At 46.6% G+C, this 19,495-nt stretch overlaps 1 protein-coding gene across 1 annotated transcript; it reads left to right on the top strand.

The window, feature by feature from the left end:
- Positions 1-978: 978 nt before the first annotated feature.
- On the top strand, positions 979-9,538 carry GCM1 (glial cells missing transcription factor 1). Its single transcript, XM_074578354.1, has 6 exons — positions 979-1,080; positions 2,862-3,114; positions 4,065-4,177; positions 5,175-5,303; positions 8,938-9,253; positions 9,411-9,538. The coding sequence occupies exons 1-6, from the start codon at positions 979-981 to the stop codon at positions 9,536-9,538; spliced, it is 1,041 nt and encodes a 346-aa protein (XP_074434455.1).
- Positions 9,539-19,495: the final 9,957 nt, after the last annotated feature.

Raw genomic sequence — 19,495 nt, forward strand, 5'->3', positions numbered from 1 at the left:
ATAAAGTCTATGAAATAGAATCGCATCAAGTAGATTTTACTTGCTCCACTACTCAGTAGTCTTTAACAAATCCTTAATTGGCATAAATTACAGTGACATTCCTGAAACTATTGAAGCTTTCCCAGTTTCCAGAAAGAAAAAACTGGCCTGTTCATTTTCTGATTTACCTTTTCTCTCCTTGACAAAGGAAACAAACCCCAAAATTTTCATGCATGAGATCTCTGAGGATATGGTATTAAGCTTGGCTGGTACTGAAATTTGGAGTAGGGTAACCACCTGCTTTACAAGATTTCAGGCAAAAATTACTGGTTTTAACAAACATACCTCGGTGGGTGTTTTTAACTTCAGTCTGCCGTTGAGATAGGAAAATGCAGGCAGCCCAAGCGTCTTTTCTACACTTCGCTCGTGCAATTGGTTAAGTCTCAGAGATGCCAACAATATTTGAAATGGTTGAGCACCATCTCATCTGAAATGATGTAGCAGTCCCCTCTTGTCGCTCACCTTCGTCGTGTGCAGCGTGTGAAATATCTAATGGGCAAGGAGTGACTCAAAGAGCCCTTAGCAGCCGCTGAGATGTTCAATCAGTTTGGCTCTGGAAATACTGAGCCAGTGTCAGATCAGACGTGCAAAGAGCCTGCGAACACAGTTACATGACTATAAACTTGGTATGAGAGGAGACCAAGCAAAACAAAACAGATGACAAGGGCACAATTTCCTTGCAGTTAACGATGCCTCTGTAACATCACAGGCTATCTCTAAGCTATATTTTCCACTGCATTGCCGGCTTGCAAAACTTTTAATGGAACAAGTTTTTCTGGCAGAAGAACATTGATTTTTATCTTTAATGAGCAGCCTCTCTATCATTTAGCTTCAGGAAACAGCTTCCTGGTTGTAAACTGCTTGAGAGTGCTGAGAGCCAGTCAACTTCAAAAGCAGCCAGGAGAAACTTTCTCACTAACTTTGAGAAGGAACTGAAAAATGCTGAAAGGTGCAGATGATGCTGTTTTGGAGCAGGAGGACTCTGCTTCCCGACGTGGAGAAATGACAAGTTGGGATATCAATGACATCAAACTTCCCCAGGTATGTGTCTGTGTCTTAGAAATGTACCCAGTTCTGACCAGTCATCTCCACTTCGCCGCTGATCTTAAATGCTTTCTCGGTTATCTATGCCTCATTCCCTTTATTCTCTTTGCCACCTCGAGGTATGGGACAGTGTTTTACCGAAAAGCTAGAAAATATTGAGCAAATATTGACGTTTCTGTGCACTTTTCCTTATAATGTATTATTGAAAGAGCTGCCGATACATGAAAATAAGCAATGCTGCAGGTGTGTTGCCTTTCTAGTCCACTGATGGATGAGGTGCAGAGAAAGGAGGGGAAAAAAATTATCTCCTTCTGTGGGTGCTCAATTCAAGATGTCCAGGACTTGCTTATCAGCCTGGGCTGTGCTTTATGAGAAGTGAGCGCAGCACCCACGACTGCCTTGCGGCTCTGGGTGCTCAGCCTCACTGCAGGTCAGGCTCCAGGCAAGCGGGCTGGCTTTCCACATGGAGGCAACGCTCCTTTCACGAGCTTTCTTCATGTTTGCAGAGATTTGCTGAGAGGCAGAATAGCGAACTTTTCCTCCTTCAGTCTTTTTCTAGTCCGCTTATCCAAAAATTTCAACCACTGAAAGACCACAGCACCCTGCATCCCAACGTGATCTCCCTGTCCCTCACCTCAGCATATTTGTGCCAGACCCCTCCCACTGTGGTCCTTCAGCATCCAGCACTGCCTTTCACCTCCCAACCCTGCCTTACCGGATCCCAGTCTCCCCTGCTGTTCGCCCAAAGCCTCCAAGGCCCAGGCTGCCTCCTTCCCTGCCCAACACCTCAAGGTCACCTTCATCTGCATTTCAGCCTGGAGGCTTCCTCCACACCCTTCCCTGCACTGTCCCATGCCTCCTGGGGGGGCACAGGAGTTTTTCTCTTCTCAGTTGTGTTCTTGCTGCTGTCATGACTCTCAGTGTCTGGGATCAGCAATTTCAAGGAAATTCCTACTAAGTTTTTGTACCCCTACAAGACCTTCTCCCTCAAAACCATCAGTGGATATGCTAGGTATTTTACAGCTTACTGCATTTTGCTGTGTTGACTGTACCCACTGACATGATGTGTGCTTGGTCCTTTGTTGTTGGTTTTTTTCCCACTGAGTTTTATTTTTATTGTTCCTTACAGTGTTGTCGTTGCATTTTTTTTTGCTTAGTCCATAGCAGTAAAAATAAAACCTGACCAGTATGTCAGGTTTCTTTGTTTTCAACTTCAGAAAAATCACCATGGAATTCTTCCACAACGGTTAGGCCAAAACGAACCAAAGTCCAGAACTGAAGACCTACAAATGTGAGCATAGTCTCAGTCTGAGTCAGTAGTTGCCCTTTTTCCAGCGAGTCGAGCCAAATCAGGCCAAATGATTCAGTGCAATGCTGCTGTGAATGGCCTGAAAGGCAAAGCAGGATCTTTGCCATGAAAGCTAAGAGAAGTTAGTCAGGCAGTGACTGCTGCCTGCAAGGAAAGTGTCTGCCATTTTATATCAGGCCCCTCAGCTTTCTCTCCCGGGGAGGTCCTGCACTGAGCTGGACCCGTGACTGAGTGAGAACAACCTCCTGGCCAGGCTTTCCTGATGCTTTGGGTCTCGAGGGGAGACACAGGGAGCTATGGTTTTTCTGCCTTCTCTTCGCTGCTCCCTCCTGACAACCAGCATCACCTGCCAGGGTGCAGGGATCACCCAGGCTAGAGGACACCCAGCAGAGGACCAGGTCTGCTGGCCTCTTGCACAAGCTCTTCTCTTCTCCAACCTAAAATGTGGCTTGCTTTGGTCTCTCCACAGGATGTAAGACAGATAGACTGGTTTCAAGAATGGCCAGATTCCTACGTAAAACATATCTATAGCTCAGAGGATAAAAATGCTCAGAGGCACCACAGCAGCTGGGCAATGAGAAACACCAACAACCACAATTCTCGCATCTTAAAAAAGTCCTGCCTTGGGGTGCTGGTCTGCAGCAACGACTGCTTGACCTTGGATGGGAGGAAGATCTACCTAAGACCAGCCATATGTGATAAAGCTAGGCAAAAACAACAGCGTGAGTATGAAGATGTCTGTTCATTATATGGCAGTTCATAAGTGAACACAACATAAAAGAGTCCTCCAAGTGGAGGACGCCTTTTGGATTATAAAACCTTCCTGCTGCCATTCCTTATATTCAAATGCAACTCTTGATTTTGGAACAGTGCGTTTTACTTTTCTTACCATTGCGTTGTTTGCTTGTTTGTTTTCTGTTTGTTTTCTTTTTTTAATCTCTATTCCTGATGGTCAGAGATTGATTCCCAGCCTTCTCAGGCCCATGAGTGAGACTACTGAGAAAGCTGTGCACTGCAGGCAGCTTCCTGCTGTGCTGTTCCTGCTGACCTGAGTGTGGGCTTCACTATTGCGTGGGACAAAGAGTAACTCAGGAAAGCCTTGCAGGAAAGAAGTTACTTAGAAATATGATGACGGGAAAATAGGCCTCATAGTCATGTCATCGGAGCAAGACAATGCAAATAGAGAACATGAGCTGCACGCATACTTTTAACGAGACCATTACAAACAATTGTTGATTGCTCAGTAGAGCTAGCACATACTAATTTCTGGATCTGATGAACATTTTGGCTAAAGAAAGGTATTAGTTAAGCACTCACAGAGGTCAGAGTGATGTCCTCTAGAAAAATCAGACCAAAACACATGACATTCCAGATACTGCCAAGTTGAAAACAACTAAAACTGACCATGATAATAAATAATAAAATTATAATAAAGCTATAATATAAATAATTTTTGCCAGTTTTATTTAATAATGGAACAGAATAAAGGCAATGATTATTTTGCTTATACTGATTTTTGCTTACATTTGAAAGTTTTTTGTGTAGTTTTTCTCAGTGCAGTTTCTGAGCCCCAAACCAGAAGTGGCAATCCACCACCAATGAACCATTGTATCACATGGGATTCATCTGATTGGTGTTGTACAGAAAATATTTCCCACCATCTTTGCTCCAGGGAAATGCTGTCCAAACTGCAATGGACCCCTGCGGCTCCTTTCCTGCCGAGGCCATGGCGGTTACCCAGTTACCAACTTCTGGAGGCATGAAGGCCAATTCATTTTTTTTCAGGTTGGTATAAAATTACCTTACATTATGCAAGTCCATTTTAAAGACTGTTTTCTAAGATTGATTAAAGACATATTCTGTTCCAACAAATAAAGGTCATTGAATATGACAAGGCCAAATGACTGTAAGGAGAAAAGTTTTCACAATGAGTAGGCAAGGTTGTAAGCAACCTGACCTAACTCTGAAGTTAGTCCTGCCTGAGCAGGAGGTTGAGCTAGGCCTCCAGAGGTCCCTTCCAACCTAAATTAGCTTATGCTAGTGTGATTTTACAGCATATTATCTTTTTCATTTGGGATCCGATGAAAACCTGTTGATTTTGAAACACTTTGCCTCAGGTACACAGTAACCAATGAATCCCCCAAAAGTCAGAAATGTTGTGTTATCTCAACCTCTTCTCCAAGGCACCACGCATAAGCGCAAGACTATCTTAGAGCAGGAAATGGTTGTACCCAAGGGACTGTCTGTGGAAAGTGCCACCTGCGCATTATGTGTAACTTATATCTGGAAAACAGTATATGCAAGTGTTTAAATAATGGGCGCTATTCCTGTAAGCTGTAGTCCTAGTTGAGTACAATAACCACTGAACTGTCTCCTGCTTTGCAGTCTTTCATTTAAGTGTAGGTTAAGTAAAATTAATTATCCATGGAAGCTAATGGAAATGAATCTTCTGATAAACATGTCTAACATGAGAAGAGTGGAAATGACTGCCGGGACACTGCAGCTAGGCTGCAGAAGACCTTGTGGCTTCAGCTGGGGCTCTGGTGTGGCGAGTCTCTTCTGCACATAAATGTGGTGCACTGGTTTTTATGATTTCAGAGAATTTCTACCCCATCACACTTCATCTGAGATATGTTTGTTATGTGAGATCACATTAAATAAGTCTTATTAAATACAAAGCACTAAATCAAGCCATATGTGTTGTTTTGGCCTGTGCTACAAATTCTGCTCCCTTAAGGTTAATAACAAGGTTGTTTCTAACTTTAACATATCTTTTCTAAAGTCCAAAGGAGCTCATGACCATCCACGTCCAGAAACAAAACTAGAAGCAGAAGCACGAAGGTCAATCCAAAAAGCACAGACAGCTTTTTCTCCATCTTCTCCAAGATTAAAAAGAATCCGGGAGGTTGAGGTAACTGTTACTATCGATCAATGAAATTCTAGGGTCAGTGACCCATGGTTCAAGACACGGTGGAGGCTATCTGGGCTTTGGGTATGGGTGGGAGCCGGCTTTACATGTCCTCATTCTACCTCCCCATGCTCAGGCCAAGAAGGAGCAGGGCTGTCCTGAGCATCTTGCTCTGCTCAGGACTGTCATCCACTGCTGTCCGGGGCCTCTTTGGGCCTGGCAGCAGCAGGGAATTACCTCTATGCTGGTAAACAAAGCAGGGACAGAGGGGCAGGCTCATTCACATCACTATTCACATGGCCCCTGCCACGGATTTGGCCAGTACTAACTTGCGCTCACAGGCAAAATGGCCTGGCACAAGCCAGGAGGACAGCATGCGCCAGGGACCATTCCCTGGCAGGATTTTGGACAAGGTTGCACCAGGTTTTGGTTCCTTCACTGTACGCAGCTGGCTTTGAACCTACCTGTGCCCCTATGTGCTGTCATGCTACAAGCTGCAGGCAATAAGAATCTCAAGTTGATGCTTTGAAAAGTAGCCCCTGGCTGCAATACAGCTCTTGCATCGTTTCACTTCAGGTCCAGAATTTTCCAAGCCCAGGATGTAGTGTGGTCACTGCCATGCCATGCCTTTTCACCCCTGTTACCAATGACAGTCCTTGGCCTCATTTTATTTAGCAGCATAGGCATAGCTTTAGAGCCCCAGCTCTTTCCTTTTTCAAATGCAAGAGTTGCCTTTAAAAAAAAATCCTACAAGTTGTTTGTTAGTGCGGCTCCAGAAATTAAATTATTCCCAGAAATCTGGGAATAAAGTAATTAGATATTTAGTCTAATCAGTATTGGCATTGAAGGAGAATGCTAGAAGGTTTTAATTGGATTTAACTTATAGTATCGATTGCACTGCCCCATGAGAAAATTGTAACAAATGAACACTTGAAAAGTGGAAAATACTTTTGGCAATAACTGAACTCAGGAGGAAGATTCGTGTGTATGTCTACACATACACACATACAAACAGTGTATACTATTTTACTATAGAATACAATATATAACTACTTAGATGATATGCCTATTATATACTGTGTGTTGTATCTTGACAAAACAAACTTGTCATTAACAAGGCAAATCCACAAACCCTTACTCCTTCTTCCTCCAGTTCCCCAACCTTTACTTAAGAGAACCCAGTTACTTCAGTAGCAGGCCTGGATCATTTTACTCACAGACTTAATTAATGCCCATCAGGGAGAGAGATGGTCTCCTGCAGGGCAACTGCCCCTGAGCAGGATTTGGCCACCTGCAGACCCTCAAGAGCTGTGAGGGCACCCTCAAGTGCAGCAGGCACTGCCCCACCCTTGGAGAGACACCAGGAGGTCGTGTTTTCTCCACATTGACCTGTGTCCTGAGGTCCTCCACAGACACAGAGAAGGTGCTGCAGAAAAGTGAAGGCACCCTCCAGTTATGCTTATCCTCCCTGGGTTTTGCCAGGGTAGGTAAGGGGAAGGTGCATCACCTCCACGTAGTGTGCCCCACTTGTTCTCTGGGTCTCCAGGATGGCTTTGAAGGCAAACAGTGCTTTAAAGGACTTACAGAAGCCATGATGTTAAAACATCATCTCTGCTGGGTGTGGAAACACTTGTGAAAGCATCTGCAGAGATCCCATGGACCGCTGCGTGCCTGATGGAGGGAACTGGGTAGAGCAGCGAGGCTGTCTCCAGTGACCTTCCTTGCAAAGGCTGTGTTACACACAACTGTACACCACCGGTCTTCACACGCAGTTTGTTTTTTAATGTGCTAGAGGTGGTGCATCCTCCCCAGCCTGGTGTTTGGGATAGTAACTAATGCCCCTTTAGCTACAGACATAAGGGATAATTAGGCTGTGTGGGGACAGACTTCTTAAATGGATGCTATGGGGGAAGCAGGGGGATCTAGGAGCCCAAGAAGATTAAAAGAGTGAACAGAGGAAGTTAAACCCATTTGAATGGAATATGAGTTTGGGAGCTGCAGCTTTTTCTACTGGAAATACTCAGGAGGACACTAAAAACCAGACCTCATGAGTGACTCTCACAGAGACACACTGACTTGGGACAGGACAGTGAGAGAGTACAGGACGGACTGGTGGTGGCCTCTTGACACAAGCCTCTGGGAACACGAGCATAAGAAGAAGCAGCTGAGCCACTGTGAAAATCTCTGACAAATACAGAAACAATGATTTTCATATCATTGGTTTCATTCTGTCCCCATGAATACTAAATTGTCCTCACCTAGAAAATGTTACTGAGACACGTGGCTTTTTTTCTTTTATATCTGAGCCTACTGGTCTTACTGAGGTCAAGTTCCCTCTAGACATGACATGCCTTCGTCTTTCCCTTCCTACATCTTCCTGGTGCTTTCACTTCAAATTGTGTGGGAGTAAGAACACAGAAAAGATGTCATAAATATCTAATTCTGGAGCCTGCTCTTCAGCCAGTCTATGTGCAGTTGGAGTGATACCACCTACCCTGGTACCCCTCTACCAGGCTTTCCAGTTCATGGCTCTCCAGCAAGTTTTTCTTGGGAATAACCCATCGTATTCGTGTTTTGCCAAGACTGGCTGTGATACAACTAACTCAGGAGTGTGATTTGACATGCAGAACCTGTGTTGCTGAATCGGCAAAAAGTCTTCTGAGAAGATTCAATTTTAATGTGCTCACAAGAGACCAGGGAGGAGAACTTCAGAAAAATGTATGTGCCCAAAACAGGGCAAGTGATACACAGGATATTTTTTCTAAGGCATCAGTGAGTTTTTAGCTGAAGGTAGGCTGGGTCCTACATGAGGTTGTTGGAATTTCTTCTCATGGTGAGTGGAGAACAGCTGAAAGGAGCTCTGCTACTCTGGCAGTCAGCAAAATCACTAAAATTAAATGGACACAAAAGCAGAATTACAAAGAAGAGAGACCCGTAAGTACTCATTCAGAAACGATAGCACAGAATGAGTGTTCTGAAAGGCGGGCAGTCTCCTTTTTGTTTGCAAAGTTTGCATAAGTTCGCAAAATTATAATCCAATAATTAGGGCAATTAAAGAAGTTGTGAAGCATCCAGAACAAAAGACCCAGAAGAATAGTTCTCGTGTGCTGCTCCCTCCTTGAATGAAATGTCTGTTTGTGGGGTAAAAAAATCTAAAGATGGGAAAACTTATCAGTTAGAAATAGATGTAGGGTCTTGAAAAGTTGAACTGTAATATTATTGTAGTGAAAAGATCACTTCAAAACAATCAGTTCAAAAACATCATACTTAGCTTTTCCAAGCTCTATAGGAAAAAAATAAATTCTGTGCTGTCAGACATATTAGCATAACTTCATTTTTCAGGCGCTTATTCAGCGTATGCTGGCAGGGCTGTGAGTGGAAGGTATAAAAATTCTTTCAGTGTAAAACAGGCTTTGGGCAAAAACTGGTGAAACAAACTCAGGCCTGTGATCTGGGAGCCCTGTTTGGTTTGCCCCTGAAGCCCACTGGCACTACCCTACAAGGAAGCTCTGCTATGGCGTCTGCTTCGTTACCTGCATTAATTGAATGTGTTCGTGAGGGTCTTGTACAGGACGGGTTTTATTTCATGCTGCTGGGCTACAGCTTGTTCTACTAAACCATGCCTTGCTTTCCCAAGTCTCTGCCAGGTGCAACGCCGACGCGGGAGGCTCCTTTGCTCCTTTCCAAGCCGGATGCTTACCCACAACCTGTTAATTTTGGGGGACATGTAAGCAAAAGCTCCCGGGAGCCGATGCTGGGCAGCTGCTCTGGGCGGACGCCGTTCCCAAGGGCAGCTGGGGAGGACGAGGGCTCCGGAGAGCTGCCAACCTGGAGCAGGATCCCATCCCTGGGGAGGACCTCCATTGCCGGGAGGCCTTGCCGGAGCCCTGCCATCCCGCCCTGCTCAGCCCCTTCCCCCCGGCACTGTGCCCACCCCAGCAGCCAGCACGTCCTGCCTGTGACGAAGGGTGGCCAAGGCCCCTTTAGGCCTAACGCTGGCCCTTCAGGGGATGGATCCCCTCCAGCATACAGCGGCAGCTGCCTCCATCCGCCGCCCTACCCTGCACCTCAGGGGGGGCCCTGCCCCATGGCGAGCGGGGCACACCACCACCGACAGCTCTTGGCGCCTCCAAGGGGAAAGCAAGGAGATGGGGGCGAGGGAGGGAGACATATGGGTCTCAGCTACTGCCGGGACGACATGTTTTTTAACCTGTACCCATTACGGTGACCGGGTTTAAATGTCCTCTCTCTCTCCTCCTCTGGCAATGGGCCTAATTCTCCATCCCTGTTGCAATGCAGATGTGAAAGTGCTACCACACCAAGTACCTGTTCAGCTCCTCTTGCAGGCCTCAGAAGGGGCTTTCATATCTGAAGACTTGTCTTTGTGGGGTTTTTTTACCTGTCACATTTCCCCCCTACTATTTCATTGATCTAATAAAAGGTATCAGCTCCTCTTACAGGCTACCTCACTGCCATTCTGGTTTGGTAGCATTTCAGTCCCCCTCGATAGTCAGTTTGTTCAAGCCTGTGGGACTGTGGAAGGTGCAAATGGATGACCTCAAGGACCACAGCTGTCATGTGCGACCCTCTGCACTCTTCCAGCTTCTTTGGGCAGTGATCTAAGTCCCTCTCTTGGATCAGCCCTGCAAACTTATTGTATAGGATCATCACAGAACGGTTTAGGTTAGAGGTTGGAGGGGAACTTCAGAAATCACCTAGTCCAACCTGTCTGCCGTGGGCAGGCACATTCTTCACTAGATCAGGTTGCTCAAAGCCCCATCCAACCTGGCCTTGAACACTTCCAGGGATGGTGCATCCACAACTTCCCTGGGCAACCTGTTCCAGTGTCTCACCACTCTCATAAAAAATTTCCTCCTTAAGTCCCATTTAAACCTACTCTTTTTCAGTTTAAAAACACTGCCCCTCATTCTATGACTACAGGCCTCGGAAAAAGTCTTTCTCCGACTTTCTAATAAGCCCCCTTCATACATTGAAAGGCTGCAACAGGGTGTCCCCAAAACCTGCTCTTCTCGAGGCTGAACGACTCCAGCTCTCTCAGCCTGTCCTCATGGAGGAGGTGCTCCATCCCTCTGATCATTTTTGGACCTCCTCTGGACCCATTCCAACAGGTCCATGTCCTTCCTGTGCTGAGGGCTCCAGAGCTGGATGCAGTACTCCAGGTGGGGTCCCACCAGAGCGGAGTAGAGGGGCAGAATCACCTCCCTCGACCTGCTGGACATGCTTCTTTTGATGCAGCCCGGGATTCAATGGACTTTCTGGGATGAAATTGCACACTGCCGGTTCATGTCCAATTTGTCATCCACCAATATCCCTAAGTCCTTCCCTGCAGGGCTAAACCCACATTTCATGGCTGGTTCCTTTAACCACCATGATGGTAGAGAGCCTCAGCTCCATGGGCTGCCTAGATGGTGGTCTTAACTGTGCCCTGCCTTCCCTGCGGAGCAAGCCATGCCCCGGTGGTCTGAGGCGAAATAAACCTTTTATTGGGATGTGTCTGGGAGGACAGTATTACGAAACAAGTGGCAATAAAAATTTCACAGTACTTCAGATTGTGGTGTATCTTGTGTCCATCAAACAAGTTCAGTCTTATCGTTTGTCTGTCTTTTTTTTTCTTGTTTTTGTCTTTTTAGTTTCCCTCTTTTTAAAAAAGACTTTGGAATATATTAATTACTAGGGAAACCACTTTCATTGCGAAGGGTGGGGTTCAGAGACATTTATGAGACAGGAACAAATTATATTTATAGAGTGTTTCAAAATGTTTATTGCAATTTTTGAAACAGGGGGTGTGTAGTGATTTGTTTTATATGGAAAAAATCTAAATGTAGATCACAAAATGACAGTCCGCTGTTGTATGTGAAGGTCAGTTCAGTTAGTCCCATCCTAATACCAAACTTTGTGTGTTTCATGATGATTCTTCAGATCAGTAACTTGGAGAAGAAAACTTTGAACAACCTCCACCTCTAAGACAGAAAAAGGGAAATCAATAGGAGCGATAAGCACTTGTGCTTGGGGAGGTGAGCTGCAGGAGGAGGGACAGGCAGATTCCCCGGGGCTTTGTGTCACATAGCTGGGATTCCTCTGTGACTGCCAAACCGGTCGCACCAGCGAGGGATGGAACAGAGCATGGACCCTGCCTGCTGCCGTCCTGCTGTTTCTCGTCTGCCTCTCCTCTCGGTTCCATACCATACAGGTGTGTGGCTGGGAGGCTCCTCAGACATTGTTCCTGCACAGAAGTACCATCAGTTCCCTTTCCACCCACCAACCCCTTCCTCTGTTTTTAAAAAATTCCAGCAAAGAGGATTTGATAACTGATCCCATAACCTGTTCCACAGCTTCACTGTCCCAAACCCAACTATTAGCACTTTTTTTCCTCATGTCTGATTTTCTTTCCTGCAGGTCAACCATTTCTTCAGGCCTTTGAAGATGAGTAGCGTCCAGTTACTGAGCTTCACAGCCTTCCTAAAGGGCTATAACTACCAAACCTCCCTAAAACATAATTACTACCAAACCTGCCTTCCTGCCTGAGACATGGGAAGCTTTTTGTTGGTGTGCCTTTAAGTCTGAACCAAAAGGTTTCCAAAACAAAACCTATTCCTGCGAGCACAGCTACACTCAGCAGCCGCCTGCCATAGCAGGGCCCTGATTTCTTGCAGCTTCCGTGCTCATAATCCCGTGTACCCAGGACTGTCTCCCAGTTTGGGGGGACCCCCAGCCCCCATTCACGCAGTGTTCATTGCACCCAGTATGTTTCTGAGAGGAACACATTTCTGACTCGATGAGGAGAGGTTATTCCTTTTTAAAAAGGAGGAAACTAAGACTTAATGATTTTTTCTAAGGCTAAACACAGAAAGGCTTTCCAGATTCACAAGCTGCCAGGGTCAGTTCGACCTTTCCATGTTCTTGCACTGACTTCTGTGCTGGTAGCAACTTCCTCCAGTTTTGGTACAATCAGCACGGTGGGTCAACATAGCGCCAAATTTATACCCGTTTGGCTCAAAATATGAAGATACCAATCCCAGCTCTGACCTTCGCAGAAGTGACTTTTTCCAATATATTTGGGATACGTGAAAAGAAACGTGTGTATGTCACTGCTTTAAGCCCCTTTGAACCCGCTCTAAGGTATTGTGCCCAGTTGGGCAGTGATAAGAATCAGAGGTGAAAGATGCCACTCAGTGCGTTATCCTCTGCAATTTTCAGTAAATACACTGAACACTGAGGTTGTTCAGGGTAGCTTCATGAAGAAACGCCGATTGATATTTGACGGTCCACCCACAGGTAACTCTGTAACCTTATTCTCTGCTGCAGAAAACGGTTTTCTGCAAGGCACAGCTGCAGTAAAATGTTAGGAAGGCAGCAGAGATGCAAGGAGGTCAGGGTGTGGATGATTACACAGGCAAAATGTTTTGTTCTGGCTTATCGGTGTTTCAGATGGCTGTAAGCTACTGCCAAAGCTTATGCAAATATCCCTGCATGGCGCGGATATTCTACACTCACTGCTTTCCCAAGGTCTTAGCTCTGAAAGCACTGGCCTCAGTATTTAAGGGGTAATTCTTTGGGAGTCATCCCTGTGCTTGCTCTGAAGCAAATATTTTTATATACAAGGGCTCTGCTGAGGCCACAAGAGAACCACAGCAATGTTGCTCAGAATGACACATTAGCCAGACTGTATCTTACAGAAACACAGCTTTTATGGGGGAGTTGTTGGGGTTTTTTTGACTCATGCAGCATCTAAAGATGAAACCTAGACATATTATCAGAAGGAGCAAGACAGCAGCTGGACACCTCAATTTTTTAGTGTATTTATCCTCAGAATATCATTGTGAGGAAGGGAAATGCTTCTGTATCAGTCATATAGATGGGGAGATGTGAAGGCAGAACAGGGGTTTGACCCACGTCTCTCCAGCCCTGGGCACATACCCTGCATTTCTTCTGGCCTTCCGCTCCCCAGGGTCTCTAACTTTGCATGTGAAAAGAATTGTAGGTCAGACTGAGTACAGATGGATGCTTTCATTTTTAACCCCTTGTACAAAGCCCCTGCCCTTTGGCAGACTGGGGCTATAAACTCTTTTATATAAACTGCAAGGTTATGGACTGTTTTCTAAAATATGGTCCTAAATGCATTCTCTGTATTTTTAAATGAAACAAGTGTGTCAAACTGCTGGTGGTAGAAAGGACTCCAGCTGAGGAAGCTTTAGGGGATACTCTCTGAGTAATTGTACAAAGCTTTTCTTTCCTCGTGGCCTTTGGGTAATCCATGTGTCCGGTATTCCTGGAAATTTTGCTCTGCTTGCCCTCAATGTAGTGATTTGGGGCTTTTTAAGTAGTTATGGTCAAGAAGTTAGAATGGGACCATCTAATTTGTTCTACTTTATTGCAAGCAGAACGTAGAAGTGTCCCCTGTGATGTATCTCAGCAGGAATATGGCCTTTCTGTGCCAGGAACAGGCTTTACGTGGCAGGGCAGCGACTGGCGTGGGGACCCAGGGGAGGCAGAGGAGGATGGGAAGGTGGCACAGTTTATTTAAGAAGAAAAAATGAAGGAAGTTTGCTGGTGTCAGAGCAAAAATAGATGCAATCAGTAATCAAAGCAGAGCGTGAACAGGATATTAACATTGTGCATCTGAACATGTTAAGCAGTTTGGCCCTGGCTCTTCTGCAAGCTATGCAGGCTGTCCCGCGTTCTCCCTGAGCTGCTGCAGTCCCCAGGCTCCATGGGGTTTTTGTCTTTCACAAGGTAAACTTCACCAACATTGCTTGCCTCCTGGAGCAAGAAGAACTCACCATCGATGCAGGAGAACCAGGTTCGGGAGCACTTAAACAAACGGGACATACATAAGTCCATGGGCCCGGACGGGATGCACCCATTAGTGGTGAGGGAGCTGGCAGATGTCATTGTGAGGTCACTCTCAATAATCTTTGAAAGCTCATGGTGATTGGGAGAGTTTCCTGAAGACTGTAAGAAAGCAACGTCACTCCTGTCTTCAAAGAGAACAAAAAGAAAGATCTGGGGAACTACAGGCCAGCCAGCCCCACCTCAAAATCTGCGATGGTGGTGGAGAAAACCCTCCTGGAAACTGTTTGCAAACACATGACAGACTAAAAAGTGATCAGGAGCAGCCGGCATGGATTTATGAAGGGGAAATTGTGCTTAGACAACCTGATAACCTTCTACAATGAGACGAGTGGCTTGGTGGATGAGAGGAGAGCACTGGATGTTTTTTATCTTGACTTTAGCCAGGCTTTCGGCACTGTCTTCCATAACATTCTCACAAACAAGCCGATGAAGTACGAGCTTGCTAAGTGCATGGTGAGGCGGACTGAAACCTCAGCTATTCTGTGATTCAGGCAACAGTTAGGATCAGGCACAGCTGTTCTCATAGCAGACAGTTGCAGCCTCCAGACGCCTCTGCCTGAATTAGCTGTGTACCGTGTGGCACATCTGGGAAGCCATCCAAAGGCCTGACATACTAGGAACACCCAGGAGCAGCAGAACACCGCCTTTGTGGCCCTGCAGACAGCAGCATCAGCAATCTGAACGCCACAAGCATCCTTTGCTCTCCTTATTGGGTTATTTAATTTCTGTGAGCAACGCGAGATGACCTCCTGTATGGCAAGTACTTCCTGAGGCACAGATAGTCTCTTCGGAGGACAGGGCAAGCCAGGAAGGTCTTTGGCCAGCTTTTCACTCTGAGCTCATGCCTTCTGTTTCCAGTTAGCAACGGAGGAAGCAAAACCGCCTTGGAGGGCTTGTCTCAGATGAATGTTTTTCATCTCTCAAAACCATTTATGTCAAGATTCAAACTTCGCATCATTTGGCAATTGTATAATCAGTGATGTGGTTTAAGTCTTCTGTTACCAAAGGTTGCCCAATCTATTTGCTCTTCTAAAGAGAAGTCATAAATAATAGTCATATTATTATATCTAGTTATAAATAATACAAACCACAGCACGAGAGTGTGTCCTCTTTGCTCGTTGCTTTCTTGTGCCTGGTGAAAACTGTGAGGCAAAGGCCAAAGCCATACAGCACCTGGACACCCAGCTCCTTTTTTCTTCTAGAGGAGACAGCAAATGCCTGTGGCAGGACCAGGTCCCTCACCCCTTTGACCCCAGCAGAATGTCCCTGCCAGGACACAGCAGGGACCACCTGGTGGGGCCTTCTCCTGCCCCAAACACCAGGTGAGGAGTGGAGGGGCAACGACACACTGCTCTCCCCATGCCTGCAGCCTCTCCCCTGGCACCTGTGGGTGGCAAGGTGAGCTGGTGGCATCCCAACCTTACACTGCACTTGGGCACCTACAGCAATGAGTAACGGCTGCCACGTGAACAGCTGTGACCAAACTAACATCTGTGGATAATGTAAACATTGGGTGTTGTGAAAAGCTGTTTGCCAAACATCCAGATTTCCTCTGCTCAAGTCACAGCAAAGACAGGAGGAAACCATGACCTTCAGCCCAGCCAGCAGTGGCCCTGGGCAGAGCAGAATCCCCCAAGGCAGGGCCCTCCAAGCTGACAGCAAAAGCAGCAACACGTTTCAGGGAGGAGAAGGGGTGGTTTGCGTTCATTGCCTCTGGACTTCCTTGATTCCACTCAGAGAGGAATGATAGAATCATAGAATGGTTTGGGTTTGAAGGGACCTTAAAAATCATCTCGTTCCAGCCTCCTGCCATGGGCAGGGACACCTCCCACTAGACCAGGCTGCTCAAAGCCCCATCCAGCCTGGCCTTGAACACTTCCAGGGATGGGGCATCCACAGCTTCTCTGGGCAACCTGTTCCAGTGCCTCACGACCCTCACAGTAAAGAATTTCTTCCTAAATGGGAATAGGATCCTTCCTAGAATGGGATTCCCTGTCTGAGAGGCCAGGAATGGCAGGACAAGGTGATACATGTATAAATGGCGTGACAGGAGACCCACTGACTCCTGCACTCGGAAGAAAGTCTAGTGGCAGGAGGAGGGTAGGAGGAAAAAGAATGAGTGTCCAGCCTTGGGGTGCGTGAAATATAGGATGACAAACAGATTCTGGCCAAAGTGAGTTAAAACAGAAAGGATATTGATGTTGTCTTGCCAGTTTATTCCACGGGGGTTGTTGATCCTTATTGGTCTTTGTATGTGCCAAGGAGAAAACTTCAGGCCAGACTGAAGTTTTCAGGCCAGACTGCCCCTACCTCACCCCACTTTCCTGCACTAAATCACCCCACCAAGAGGGACTGAACTTCCCAGAGGCCCCACATACCTGCCAAGAGACACCTCTGGAGAAGTCAAAACCTTCCTGCTTTCCCTCTCCCACTGTGCAGCCTTGGGGTGGGCTGGTGGTCCCTCTGCCGTGGGGCGCTTGGTGCTTGGAGGCAGGGAGTGACCCAGGGGAAAGCCTCAGCCAGGGATGGCTGCTCCATGATTCGTGTCAGAGTGCAGGATCCCCTGTGCAGACCACCATCGTGCCACCAGAATTACAGGGAGCCGTAGATCAGTGCAGTGAAGCACACAAAGCTCACCTGAAGAGCATCACCCAGCAGGCTATCAGGCTGCCGGTAACCTGTTCTCCTCTCCTCCTCTTGGCCAACAGGACAACCCACTGCTATGAATGGGCAGAGGGAGGTTTTTCCCTACAGTACAAGTGAGATACAATAAAACCAGCATGTTCTGGTTTTATTTCCATGTTATAGCTCATTAGTAATAGTTGTACAGCTGATTTAACGGGGGGTTCTAGTGCGACTTGACAAGCTCTTAACACTCAGACAAAGCACTCACGAAGTATTTCATTGCAATGACACTGAAACTCTTGCCATGTACAAGCCTCCTCTCTCGAGCTTTCAGAAAGTGAATAAATGCACCTTTAAAGATACTATCTCATGTACAGCTTAACCCTGCTCCTTCCCGGTACCTTGTGGAGCCCTCCTTTTGGGAGGAGAGGAGGTTTGCCTGACTTTGTTACATTATCGCTGTTAACTCCTTTACACACAGCAGTACTGCCGAATGTAAGGGAGAAAGGTTTCTCTTCAGCCTGATGAAACTATTCTCCCCAGCCAGGCTGCGGTGGCTTTGGCTGCTTGGTGAGCTGCCGACTCTCCCTATAGCAGAAATGAGGTATCCTGCTGTCAATAGGTAGCCCTCAGCCTCCCCGCCGGGTTGTCCTTCTGCATTCCCTGCTCTCACCCAGCCTCGTGATAAAGCCTGTGATCTGCTCTTTCCTGTAAAACTAATGCTTTCTCAAAAGGTCCCTCCCAGGTGCCAAGAGAGTGATTCAGTAGTTTTAAATGGCTGGTCTCTCAGAAGCCCTATTCCAGTAAGAGAAGAAAACCTCATTATGCAGTAAGAAGCTTAAAGTTTTTCTAAGTAGATCCTTTTAACATCATCAGTGGGTTTTTCTTAGCCACCCACACCCCCGCAGGCAGCGTATGGCTGCTCTCCTCCAAGCCTGATTACTCCTTCATCCTGGGAATATGGTGTCCCGAACTCCAGGCAGCCTCCTCCCTCCCTCCCTCCCTCCCTCCCTCCTGTCATTGCACACAGTGCATTTACATTTTTCCCCACTTACTCTTGGAGGTTAATTTCACTTAAAAAAAAAAACTCATTCAGAACTTCTACCTACTTGATTAAAACCATGATCTTACATGGCAGAAATTGTGAAGCTGGGGCTTAGCTTTGTCCGCCAGTCCCTTGTGAATTCTTTGGGGTCTAATAACGGAAGAACAGAAAAAACTATTAAAGTACTATAAAGATCATTTGTGATTACATAAAAACAGAAAATAGACATCATATGGCAGGCTTTCTCTCCACGGAGATACTAGCAGTGTCTCTTTCCACTCATCGCCTACTGTCATCAAACCCGTTGGAAGTTGGTGTAATCGAATCTTTGGCCCCTCTGTCAAATTTATTTGGAAATCGGTCAGTCCGTTCAAAAGTTATTGGTGGGAACTGTCAGGCCGACAAGATGATGACTTAATACTTCATTTCGTTAGGGAACTGGCTAAAAATCATCCTGCAGCAGTCATAGGGCTGGGAATCCAGGCAGGCGTTAATGCCGGTTCATCGGAAGGTGAGGGCAGCACAGGCGTATTTGCTGCTGCAGGTAGTTGTTATTATCCAGGTAAGCCATATAATGTGGTCTTTTTTTCATCAAAATAGTCTTTTCATCTCCGTGATGACTAGCTTTACCAGCTGTTATCCCATCCTAATCCTGGTGATAAATGCAGATTTAGGGCAAGGGAGTAAAAGTCCTGTTTTACCTTATCCTAACCCTGCAGGCTGGCTGCGTGTATTTAGTAGGCACAGACTTGTGGGAACTTGGAACCACCTCCGTGGAGCTCAGTTCCTACACGTGGTTGGCTCTATCCGTGTGACCACAAGATAACTCCTCCTCCGACTGGGAAAAAAGCGTCTTTCTCTCTGTCTGGCTCTTGCCCGTTCAAGGAATCAAGCCTGCTCCCAGGCCTGGGCTTCAGGAAAGCTTCAGAGCAAAATGAGGGAAAGCTGGAGCTCACACACATCGTCGTGCAGGCCGAGATCACTCCTGTGTGACACGTGGGCGGTTTGGGCAGAGTCACAGTAAGGACTGCCTGGCCAGGTTCTGCTTCATTAACCCCAAAATCCTCTTGAGGAAGGCACGCAGCCAGTGCCAGGGAGACAGATCAGCCAGTGTCCCCCCGAGAACGGCCCGGGCTCTTGCACGGCAAGACACCGAGCCCCATTTTTTGGGCTGTCCCCACAACTGCGCGGCTGCTCCGTCTCCAGGGCGAGCAGGGTAGAAGGACGTCGTTTGTGTCACCGTGCTTCAGCCCGCCCTGCGTTTAGCCATACAGACGCTGCCCAAATCTGCAGGCATGCTCTGCACATTTCAGAAACACGAGGGCTCCTGAAAAACTTGCAGACTCCTGCTTTTATCCACATTTTCAAACTTGCACCACTCTAATACCTCTGTATTTTAGTAGTCCTGAAGTATTACAGCAGAGCAAAGGGCATTACATTGAGGGAGAGCGCAGCGACTGCTTCTCTTAGATCTTTTGGAAAACCTTAACTCAGGGTTGACTGTAAAACAGCGGCAACAGTAATCTTTCCTCTGTTCATATACCATAAGTTTAAACTTTGTTCAGGTTACAATTGTTCTGTACCAAACCATCTTCCAGGCCTGACGAGAAGCAGAAAGGCAAGTTTAGCACAAGATGATCAGGAGTGCTGC

Source organism: Larus michahellis, chromosome 3 (assembly GCF_964199755.1).
Source record: "Larus michahellis chromosome 3, bLarMic1.1, whole genome shotgun sequence".
NCBI lineage: Eukaryota > Metazoa > Chordata > Aves > Charadriiformes > Laridae > Larus > Larus michahellis.

Coding starts and splice junctions, on each gene's coding strand:
- GCM1 (XM_074578354.1), top strand. CDS start 979: ATGCTGAAAGGTGCAGATGATGCTGTTTTGGAGCAGGAGGACTCTGCT. Junction 3,115..4,064: donor AGCTAGGCAAAAACAACAGC/GTGAGTATGAAG, acceptor TCTTTGCTCCAG/GGAAATGCTGTCCAAACTGC. Junction 5,304..8,937: donor AAAGAATCCGGGAGGTTGAG/GTAACTGTTACT, acceptor TGCTTTCCCAAG/TCTCTGCCAGGTGCAACGCC.